A 12,396-nucleotide genomic window follows, 5' to 3' on the forward strand; every position below is an offset into this window, starting at 1 on the left:
CCTATCCTATCCTATCCTATCCTATCCTATCCTATCCTATCCTATCCTATCCTATCCTATCCTATCCTATCCTATCCTATCCTATCCTATCCTATCCTATCCTATCCTATCCTATCCATTTGACTTTTCTTAGAGATAAGCTCCTTCCTAACTACTTCAATTTTGCAAAATTCACATAAATTTTATATATTTGAATTTCCCACTGAGGTGTTTTAAGTATTTGAATAATAAGACGTACTGTGTTGCTACAAATATTACTTTCAGATGACTCCCTAAGGTGTGGAAGGTGTGATCCCCCACTCTGACAGAAAAATTGAGAAAAGTGTATTAATTGGTTGCTATAATACATTTTTACTGTACATTTTCTTGTATGCAAAGCAAGGCAAGACAAAACAGAACAGCTCTTATATCACTGGTGTATTTTCTTTCTACCATTACAAATGCCGTGCAATATACTGTTGATGGTAGGAGAGGGAAAGCAGCATGTTGCTATTTAACTTGCATTCTCGTGCAAAGGCAGCATATAAAAGCCTAACATCATCTGGATATCATAGCAGTCCTTACCATATAATTACTTGAGACCAACAGTACTTGATCAAAGTAAAAGAAAAACCTCTTATTTTATTTATAAGCCATCTGCCACAAACCATTATCATTTATTTAGGCCCTAAGTTGCAGTTTCCATTTTAATAGTTCTGTTAGTGTTTGGGTGGTTTCTATGAAGATTATTCAATAAACATTGTCCAGAAAAAGCTAGATACTTTTAAAGCATAATCCTCTGGAATTTTTATTAAACAATAATAGTGAACCTTCTGACAGTTTTATATCTGAGAATGTTACAAGGTTATTATGCATCCCACTTGTAATTCTGCATTTCTGAAAACTCCTGTACAACATAATGAGTCTTACCAAAAGCAGATGCATCTGAGTTAACAACAGGGACATCAATGAGCAATAGAAAGCCATGTAGTGGGAAGGGTGGAATGGGGGGTAAAGAATGCAGAAAAGAATTTTGTTTCATTATTTCAACAAAAAGTAACTGAAATAAGAATAACTAGTAGCATAAGGATTTGAAAATCCAAACATACAATGTACACACACCTGTAAAAACATATTGACTTTTTAATGAAGAATCTCTTGACAAATTGAAATTAAATAATTTATGGCATGAACAGATTCTCAAAGACTCAAGAACGTGTCTTAAGTGTTCCCAGGATTACTCTTGTGAATGAGTTTCTGGGTGTCACTTATTTTTAGTGAGCCCACCACACAAGTATCCTTTTATCTATCACCTGTTAAATAGATGTTATCCCTGTTACCAAAGCAGAAAGAAATCTTAGTCTAAGGCTTAATAAATTCAAAACAGAAACTTCAAAAATGCAAGGCTTAAAAAAAAAAAAACAAAAAAAAACAAAAACAAAAACAAAAAAAACACCAAAACAAAACACAGCACGTGTCAATAATGAACCCAGTAAATATTGGTTTCCTGCAATAAAAATAATAGGTGAAATTTTGAAATCTTGGAGTCAATGTGAATTTTAGCAGGGTCAGTATAACCAGTAAATCTCCTGAGCAAACTAAAAGATGTGGATGAAGGAAATAAGATTCATACAACAGAACCCACTCTTCTACTCTCCTTTGCCTGGGCAAACAGCTCCTGGTAGTCCTAAGATGTGCTCACAGAAGCTATTGTGGCAGTCTAAAGAATACCAAATATTTACAAAAGCATTTACTGATTAATTCAGAAACAGGACAGTCAGTTTTGTTGTTATAATGGGACAGTGCCTGATTCAACCACAGTGTGCTTTAGGGGTAAGTAACCAGGAACAATTGCCTAAGACTGGATACCACAGAGAATGTGCCAGACTACAATAACTAGAAGTAGTCTAGAAGAACTAGAAGTATCCAGTATGACTCAGTCTATACCTTTGTTCTTGCTAGGTGAAAATTGCTGTAGGTCCACGCAGATACAGTACATTTCAAATGCATTCCTTTCTGTGACATTAGTAAAACAGCAAGCAGAGCATCTTGTTAGAAATATAGAAGTGCTTTTGTCTTTTTAAGTCTATATCCTTATCCACATTTCTTTTTACTGGTGCGTGAAAATTTCTAATTTCTGATTTTTTCTTTTTTTTTGCAATGAGTTAGCCACTATGCTTTTGAATGGATTTCAAAGATCCATAGCACATATGCATAACATAGCTTATGCAGTGAGTGAGGCAGTTTCAGAAAGCTGAACAAATAATGCACTGCACATTCATGATGCATACATGCCATAAGTGCATCTGGAAATGCACTCATTACACTTTACAACCTCCTGAAGGGAGGCTGTGGTGAAGAGGGATCTGGCCTCTTCTCCCAGGCAACGAGCAGGACACGGGGCAATGGCCGCAAGTTGTATCAGAGGAGGTTTAGGTTGGACATAAGGAAGAACTTTTTCTCTCAGAGAGTGGTCAGGCACTGGAATGGCTGCCCAGGGAGGTGGTGGAGTCGCCGTCCCTGGCAGTGTTCAAGAGGCATCTAGGTGACGTGCTGCATGATGTGGTTTAGTACTAGTGGTGGCAATGGTGATGAGGAGACAGTTGGACTGGATGACCTTATAGGTCATTTCCAACCTTGTGATTCTGTGATTCTATGAAAAAAGAAGACATCAGATGCATGGAAATTTGTGGTGTGTTGGTACTGAATCCTGCGCTGTACCAAGACTTGAGGGGCCTGTGTTTCGTCAGGAATATAATGCTGGGGGAGAAATTTGGGTTTCCTGTTCATGCATTCCAGTATTTGAAGTATAATATGGAGAAGAACTACCGTTCTTTTTTCTGAGGCTCTTTCACAGGGATTATTGGCAACCAAAGGATAACCTGCAAATAAATTCAATAGCTATAAAACCACCAAGAAACAAAGGATGGCTAAAAATACACCATCTGATGTGAAAGAAATAAAGGCAAAATATTACTGAACATAAAAGCATGGTGTAGAAATATGATAGATTTGTAAAACTCCCTTGACCTAGCTTAATATCTGCAACACCTCAGTTTTAGTTTCCTAACTAAAACTGAGCTAGTTTACTAACTAAAACTGAGCAGTGAGCTTCCTTTGACAGTGGAAAATTGAGATATTCACTTCAGGCATCTTTTGCAATGCACGGAGTTTTTTTTTGGCTGTTAGCTCTCATTTAAATATTATATTTAAAAAATCCCCATCACTTAAAACATTCTGCAGGTTTCCAGACCAGAGTGGTCACCTGATAATTCAAGCAGAATTTTTTGTGGTCTGAAACTAAAGGATGTCCACTTTTGACCATCATATGCATTAATTGTTTTTCCAAACTGAAGTTTAAGCAAACAAACAAATAAAAAAAAGCAACAACAACAGCAACAAAACCCTCTCACCCTGAGCTGTCTCATTCAGAAAACACCTTACAGTGTGACAATGTTCTTTTCTGTAAAAGTGTTTTTAAAACTAGCAAGAGGCAAATGTAAGTGATTAACTTTGTAACGAATCTTTAGTAAGTTCAGCTGATGTGGCTCATTAGAACATTTACAGTAGTTACCCATCTGCACAGGAATGCTAATAGATAAGATGAAAGCAACCCTTCCTATTAATCATGCAGTGTATGCCTGACTCCTGTTCCTTTCTTCAGCTTTTAAATCAACTCCATCTGGCTCTCACTATTTAGTTGTGCAGCTTACCTTTCACAAAGAAACATCCTTGCTGTTCCAGAAGGAAGTCCAATGTGGTTAAAATTATTAGGCAAAGAGTGCTTAAGTCTGGAATCAGCTTGCTGTAAAAAACATGATGAGCCACAAAACGAAATTAGGAACCAAATCTTCACTGGGTGTAAATTAGAATCCAGCTTATTTCAGTGGAATGTATTGCAGCCAGTGCCCCAAAACACTTTTCTACGTGTTAATACTTTGTGGAGTATGTGAAACAAGATGGCTATGCATGTAACAATCTCTTCATGTTGTAGGCTATTCTGCTTCACATTCTTCTGTGGCAGGGCAGGGATTTAGGTGGATAGAAGGGAATGACCCTGCCTATGTTAACTAAAACAAAACCAAGAAGTGTCACCATTTTATTTTGAGAGTCCTAATTCACGTTCTTTTTAACTAAACGTAAAAGAATACCAAATTATTCTGAGGCAAAGGAGCAAAACAGCTTCCAAGATTTTTTTTATCAACAGCTTCCTTCTCTCATTACCGTGAGAGAGAGTGTCTTCACAAATTCTGGGGCTTCCACTGCTGAGTTTGTGGATCTCTTTGAGGAGAATCTGACTCAGTAAAATTTCATGTTGTTGAATGACTGTGAGATAGTAACAATCCAGGAAAGGTAGGATCATTTCCAGAAAGGACTCATATACTATAATATTCAAATTGCACCTGCATTTTCCCTGTGGTGAGCTTTCATCTTTTGGTGGTCAGTTTGGAACTGCCATGAGAACTTTACCAGAAATATTTGCTGCAACTTCGACACAGATAAACAGGACTTCATGCCAGCAGGCGGTGGTACTTTGGAAAACATGGGAATCAGAGACTGGAAGGGGCTACCACAATGTCTGGTCCCTGCTCCAGTTGGTCAGCTGAATGTCCTTGAAAACTTTGAAATTTCCCCTTTTGGCAAGAATGGTAGATATGCATATTTATGTCACCCAAAGGCCTAAGCAGGCAAAAACACCACAACTACAACCTTTTCTCTTTTACAGCTTGAGAGCTACATTGTGGAAAACATGAAGTCGGAGATGGTGCAGCTGCAGCAGAATGCTGTGCAGAACCACACCGCCACCATGCTTGAGATAGGGACCAGCCTCCTCAGCCAGACAGCAGAACAGACAAGAAAACTCACGGATGTTGAAACACAGGTATGTTCCCAGAGCAGTTTTCTAAAAGCTTTTTATTGCTGAGAATTTTTCCTATCTTTTCTAACACATCATGCAAAACATTTCAACAAATGTTTCCAAGAAACTTACACGTTGGTATGAAAAGCAGTGATTTTTTATGTGACTTTCTTCAGGTTTCATTTTGTTGGTATATGTAGCTCTAGGTGTATAAAGCAGGCTGGAATGGCTAGGAAACTAAATCAGTACTTGACTTCAAATTAGTAGCTCAGTTACCAACTGTGAATGATACAAATGTCAAGCGAGATAATGAGTTTCAGGCTAAATCAGAGCCTTTGATCTTCATTATTACTTGCCTTCATTCTTTTTATAAGGTTACTTTTTGGAAGATGTTTCTAGTTGAAAGGTATTATACATCAGCAGCTTTTACAGTGTGATGATAGAGGGACCAGCATCAGCTTCTTTATAAAACACTGTCCATTGCAAAATTGCATATTACATGAATTTGAAAAGCCGTCTTTATATGATTCCTAGAACTAAAATAACACATTTGATTCAAGTGACACTTATATAATTGCTATAACACAGAGTACAATTTCCTATTGGGCTTATTGCAACATACAAATTTTTGACTTCTGAGTTCTATCGGTTTATGATGCTTATTTATTTTTGATCTTCCTAGCATGTGGTATGTTACACAGGAGTTTATGTGTTGCATTTATTTGGTTTGTTCTAGTAGCATATGCACTTCTTGAGAAATCACAGTGTTCTTCTATCTAAAATATCATTACCATGTTATTATGTAACTGCATTACAATGTACTGAGAAGCTGCAGCAATTATGAAAGACAGATGCTCTAAACAACTCTGGCTAGGAATGATAGGTACAAGCTGTTGCTGCACTGCCTTACACAGGTACCTTTTTTCTACATCTCTATTAGTAGATAAGCATCCACTAAAGAATGCGGTGATCTGAAATTACCACAGCTTTGAAAAGATACCACAGTAACTTATGAAAATGTTGGGAATGGTATTTCAATAGAATTTATAAATCAATACAATAAATATAGCTAAATTCAACAGAATATCTAAACAGAAATAGAAGCTGTGAACCTTCTGTAAACTGTGATATCACTTGCTCAGCAGAGAGAGGTGTAGCAGGGTGATATAAAAGACCTCCTTAGGTGTAGGTGTTGAGAACTCATTTGTTGTTACCTCATCCGACTACATAAGGGAGAATATACATATACATTGCCCCTATCTCATTTCCATTGACAAATCAGTTCAAGGTAGAAGCACCACCAGTGCTTCTTATTCTGTACCTATAGCTGAAGAATTTAAAGGATGCTCAGGATACCAATTGGTATCTACCTTGCAGCAGCCCTTGATCTGACTTCCAGCCCAGTGGCACATTTCCTACTTTGGCTCTCACAGAAACATGGGAAATGATAGACTCTGGCTCCACTAGCAATTAGAAAAGCATGGTGCAGAAGGCTACAGAGCTGAGGCTGCTGTTGGCAATGATGAGACAGACAGACTGTGATGGAGTGCCCATGGCTGGTTGCCAGATCTGCCACAAGCCACCCCCTCAATCTACTGCCTCAGCAGGACAATGAAGAAAGTAAGATGAAAACTTCTTTGGTGAAGATAAGGACAGAAAATTGCTTGCTGCTTATCATCATAGGCAAAAATACTCAACTTGAGGAAGAGTATTGTAATGCCAATTAATAATAGTAGGATAGTGAGAACTAAGTAAGCTACTCCACAGATATATCCTCTTCACAAATCTATCGGTATCTACCTGTCTCCTTGATCTTTGCTAACCTTTGTAATACATCGGTTCCGACCAGGTCTTTCTAAAACTGTGGTGATGCCTCCTAGAATTTATGAATACATACATCTCAAACATCAAAATATCTGTATAGAGATCAATTACAATTTTTTTCAACCACTGTTCCCTATTAAAAGGCCAATTCAAGTCATTCTGTGAGTATCAAGAACTTCAAACAAAAAGAAGGCACTGCATATATTAAGTTGAGAGCCATTTTTTTTCATTTATGATAACATAAATTCCTGTTAGGCATACATGAAAAGATGTTACTATTTAATCCCATCACGAAACTGAAACTTGGCCTTCCAAGATAGGTCTGATAGGTTCCTTTAGAGAGGAGTCATGTTCAGTTCCAGAAGTGATTATACCTCACAGCTGTTGCACGCACACTTACCTACAAAAATATTGATACTTGCTTCTCCAGAATCTATGCAATGAAAAACAGTATATCAGCAAAATCAACCATCATAAATAATTTTATTATTTTCATTCTTGATTTTATTTTCACTTCTGAACTATTATTCAGCATTTATTCTCTTCCATCTGAATGAACATCTTCTTTCAGTCTGACATACCCAGTAAAATTTGTTTTGTTGATACAGACCATGCTAAGGTGAAAGATAATTGCATAAAGCATTAAGATTACAGCCTTCAGCTTTAAAAAAAAAAAGAAATGTAACAGGGCATATGGTGATAACATAAGCAGACACCAGATTTCTGCCAACACTACAAAGGAGAGATCTTGGGGGAAAATTAGAGTTGGAATTCCATTTACAAAACAGCAGATGCAATACTTTAGGCTTAAATTCAAGTACATATGTACTCTTCTAGTTTAAGCTTGCTTTATAAGAATGCATATTTGAAGCATATCTTTTGCTCTTTCTATTGAAGTAAAACTTATTGGCAGTCACCTTTCCTTCTTCTCCAAGACCAGTACTATTTATTCTACAGCATGCAGGGTTCCAGAGTGTCAGCTGTTACATATCAGTGCAGAATGATTGAGTTCATTTGCTCTAGTTGAGTTTAAATAAAAGGATTTAGAAATGACAGTTATTTCTAATAAATCATCAAATCAGAAGAGAAAGATTTCAATATGTTTACATTGCTATAGCAACACAATTGGGGTATTATAAACGTTAATGTTTTTAATTTATCTTTAAGGTGCTAAATCAAACATCCAGACTTGAAATTCAGCTACTGGAAAATTCACTGTCAACCTACAAGCTAGAAAAACAGCTGCTACAACAGACAAATGAAATCCTGAAAATTCATGAGAAAAACAGGTAAGAAACATTCACTGATGTCTTAAACTTTTTCTCTGTTGATCATAACCTGGTTTGTCCATACAGTAGTATAAGTAACTGATGAAATAAATACATTAAGTTCAAACCATAAGTAATATTTATGTAATGGTTGAAAAAGCTAGTGTGAAGTTACACTGTGCTAGCTCCTGTATAATACAGTTGATTTCTACTACTTTTCATTTGCACTGTGTAAAGTAAGTTCGTATCTCAATTTGTTTCGTGACAACTCAGTCATATGACCACAACTGAAAGACATAAGGATAATTTGGATGAGTATTTTCAAGCAGACACATAAATTATGAGATCATCAGCTATTTTTACATGCATTAAAAATAGAAAATCTTCAGTAGTTCAACTAAAATAAATGGTTGTGATGATCTAACGCATAGAAGAATCTTTCTCTTTGCAGTAATTATAACATTTCATTCTATCTTGCATCTTGGAGCCATGCTTTTTTTATTAAAAAAAAAAAAAGTTAATTATAAAATTTAGGTTTTATGCTGAAATTCGAGAGTGAAAAAAACAACAGTTCAGCAGCACAGAGCTTATGAAGCAGTAAATCTAATGCTGAGAAGAAATTCCAGTGTTGTTCCTTTCTGTACTGCAGTTATCTTCTTGAATTCTGCAAATGCCCTAAATTCAGCATTTGCAATGTTGACTTCATACACTAACCTGGACTCTTCAGCTCCTCCACTGAAGTACACAGCAACTGAGGCACTGACAGTGCAAGTCAGCTACACAGCAATTCAAGAGGGAACTGATGGCTGAACATGTCTAAAGCTTGAGTTTGGTGGCTTTTTGTGAATATCTAAAACTGTGGCACTTAGCAGTCCAGGATCTTAGAGCAGGGATGCTGGGATGACCTTCATTGGCCACCAGATGTCCATTCAGTTGCACTCTTTCTCTTCTCAACTGAACTGGGAGAATAAATAGGATAAAAAACTTTGTAGGTTCAAATAGATAGGGAGACCAATTATTGTATGGGCAAACAGACTTGACTTGGGGAAGAATTAATTTATTTCCAGTTAATGTTGGTTTGAATGTTAAGGAAAAAAAAAAAAAAAGATAAAAACAAAAACACTTTTCCTCCATTTCTCCCCTTTGTTCCCAGGATCTGTTTCTCTCCTTCATTTCCAACTCCTCTACCCTGAGCAGCACAGCACGATGGTCAGTAGGTGCTCTGGTCAGGACATCACAGTTTGTCTCTGCTATTCTTTTCTTCTTACCATTTCTCCTGGCTCCTGCTGGGTTCCTTTCCATGGGCAGAAATACTTCAGGACAGGATTGTTTGGCTGTTGGGGTACACCATGGGCTGCAGAGAGACAGCCATCTTCAGCATGGATCTCTCCGCAGGCTGTCTAGAAAGTTCTGTTCCAGTGCCCGTGCACCTCCTCCCCTGATCTTCACAAGCCACACTTTCACAGGGTTGTTTGCTTCACATTTTTATCTTTGTCCTCGCTGCCATAGGGATTGGCTATGTCTGACAAGGGGCTGCCCTGTCCTCTAATCAGAGGAGCCCTGTCAGCCTTCTATTCTGCAGTCCCAAGCCCAAAATGGACTTGGACATGGACGGGGGGGGACATGGACAACTCTGTCTGGTAAACTAAGTTTCATATTCCTGTCTCTGTAACAGCTAGGTTTAAGCAGAGTGGACAGAGATTATCAATAGCATGAAACAACAGGGAGAAGGCAAACAGCAGGGATCCAGATAATAAAGAGAAGTAGAAAATGTCATTGCGAAGAAATATGTTTAGCCAAAAATAATATGCTGTAAGCGCTACCAGTTATGAAAACTGGCATTCAGTTGTTATAAAGAAGGGGATTCAATTAATTATTTCCACCAAATGTTTGTTTTGTTTTGTTTTGTTTTGTTTTGTTTTTCTGGAGAAACTGGATTACATTCAAAACTCTTGAACTCCATGTATTTTCTTTGGAGGTAGGAGTGGTTAAGTATGGAATTATCTTGTACTCCAGTTCCTCAGGAGTTAAGTAATTCATCTAAATTGTGCTTTTGGGATATTCCTGTACTTGGTGGAAAGTGTTATCTTGCTGTTGTGCAGGAGGCAAGCTTACACGTTTTACAGACCGATTTCAATTTGAGATCAACCCAAATATTGGCTTTTAAGCATGTAAATACTTGTATTTTTATCTGTTGCTATCTGTTTTGCAACAAAAAATTATTCACTGATCCTGATCCAGAGATTGAGTCATTCATGTGATGTCTTGTGTACCCAATAATCTGAAATTATTTGTCTTAGCAATGTGTCAGGGTGTAAAGCCTTCATGTCAGTAAACAAATGAGTTTGACTGAAGTTGACCTTTGACTTGACTGACATTATGATGAAATAGTCTATGTTGTGGCAAAATGGTCTGGCTTGGTATTTAGGAAAAAGAGGTGGAGTAGTGTGTTAAAAAGAAACATTTAAGAATACATTATTTCTCTGATAGGTGTTTGTGTATAAAAGGCAAAATACATGGGTTTTCATCATATCATAAAGCAAGAACTTGGCAAACACTTCTCATGTCTTCCTCCTGTGTCCTTGAGACTGATGAAGCTAGCGAGAGGGTAGCATTATGGTTACATTAAAAAAGGAATCATCATCTTATGTATCATCTATTCATAACGAAGAACTGCATAATCTTAGACTTGTAAGTTCTTGATCATGAAATCATTTATATGTGTGTTGTGTTCACTATGGGATGAATTTTGGTGATTTCAGGAGATAATGAGTTAATGAATATAGCAACAAATTTTAGCTTGCTTATCTTTAAACAATGCTTATTGATTACTCATCAGATGATGTTCAGTAGTAGTTTGCAGTTAAAGTGACTTTATCTATATTATATTTTGAAATCAGTGAACTGAGAAATCTTTTTGTTTTTGTTGTCTACATGGACTGAAAATTGTTGCAAAGGGCCTTTCTTTTGAAGTGGGTGTACACCACAGCGGGAATGAGTGCAGGAACTATTACAATCCAAAATGCAATCAAAACGGTGCACTGGGTGGAGATCATTTCTGTGCTAAATTTTCCTCCATGTAAAATAAAAATACAGATCTTAATCACTTCCGAAGAACTGTATTTTGGATGAAATAAATACAAAGTATTATAGTAGTAATAAGTGATTGTTGATATATTACGGTACTTTGTATATTATCCTTAAATACAATAAATACTGCTTATCAACAGGGGACTGTTTCATGTTTTTTGACTAGACTCTTTTCTTGGCCTTACTCTCTTTACTTCCTGTCTCTGCTGGGAAGAGTGGCCAACTTTTTTATTTTATCCCACTGAAGTGAAAGATATTCCATAGCATAAGTAGAGTCACATTTGCCCCAGTATCTTGTTTCTATTCAGTGCTCTCATGCCATAAATAATTTAGTCTTGTGGATTCCCATCCACTGTAATGTAAATGGTGGTTTCTTGCATTGCCATTTTTAATCCCACAAGGGCTTTTAAAATGCTATTTTAATTTATTCTTGAAAGATTTCCCTGCTTAAGTGCTCTTTTGAGCCTTTTTCTTTTTCTTTTTTTTTTCCATAGTGTACTAGCTGCTTCTAACTTGTGTGCCATTTGTTTCAATATGCAAATATGAAAATAAGTTTCTGTTCGCTTCTGAAATAGAAGAGGAAAATCATAATAGATTCTGGACCACTCCATAGTAAGCAGCAGGTGTTAAATTTAAACATAAATTCCAACTTGAATTTGCAGAAAATCAAACTACAATATCATTTAATATAAGAACTGTCATCCTATGTAAGATGTACTTAAAAAAGGTGAATTTCCATTTGACTGTGTGAAAGATGTGGAAACACAGTTTGAGTGACTTTTTTTTTTTTTACAAGCTGTGCATATGCAAGAAGGTGAAGTCAGGTTCATTTTATTCACTTCATTTCTGTGATTTCAGTGGAATTGTCTTATAGCTGAAATAAAAAATAGGCTGAGGCTAAATAACCTGGCCTGAAGAACTATGGGGATACTTTTTTATAATCCTTGAACCAACTAGCACATCTACTTAAGTACAGATAGTTAGCACCTTTAAATTCAGGAAAAAAAAAAGTCACATAAAAGCGTCTACAAAGCAGTATCTTAATGAGAAAATACTATTACTGCACTCAAATAGGCATTTAAATTCTCCACCTGTTTATCTTCCCATACACTCTTTATAGAAGAAAAACACATATATACAGTTAAGAATTTTTTTGTAGTGTGATTTTTTTTTCCTTTATTTATTTATTTTTATTTTTTATTTATTGAATAGCTTAACAAAGTAAATGATTTTATACATCTTTCTAATAAGTCTTTTTAAAGGTTATTTTAATGCAGAAGATGTCCATCTCTAAGATCTGGTCTATATCCCACTCCCACATGTTTAAACTGAGGCCTCCGAAAAGAAAGAAAGAAAAAAAAAAAAAAAAAAAAAAAA

The 12,396-nt window shown here is 36.4% G+C and overlaps 1 protein-coding gene across 1 annotated transcript in view; it reads left to right on the forward strand.

Moving 5' to 3' along the window:
• ANGPT1 (angiopoietin 1) overlaps window positions 1-12,396 on the forward strand; it is a 161,900-nt gene that overhangs the window by 71,572 nt on the left and 77,932 nt on the right. Inside the window, exons 2-3 of the mRNA XM_042839619.1 lie at window positions 4,706-4,861; window positions 7,829-7,950. Of these exons, the coding sequence (XP_042695553.1) occupies window positions 4,706-4,861; window positions 7,829-7,950 (278 nt within the window). The remainder of the gene's footprint in view (window positions 1-4,705; window positions 4,862-7,828; window positions 7,951-12,396) is intronic.

The sequence above is a fragment of the Centrocercus urophasianus genome, unplaced genomic scaffold (genome assembly GCF_019232065.1).
Source record: "Centrocercus urophasianus isolate 14NV4802_14NV808 unplaced genomic scaffold, USGS_Curo_1.0 seq_11, whole genome shotgun sequence".
In the NCBI taxonomy this organism is placed as follows: domain Eukaryota; kingdom Metazoa; phylum Chordata; class Aves; order Galliformes; family Phasianidae; genus Centrocercus; species Centrocercus urophasianus.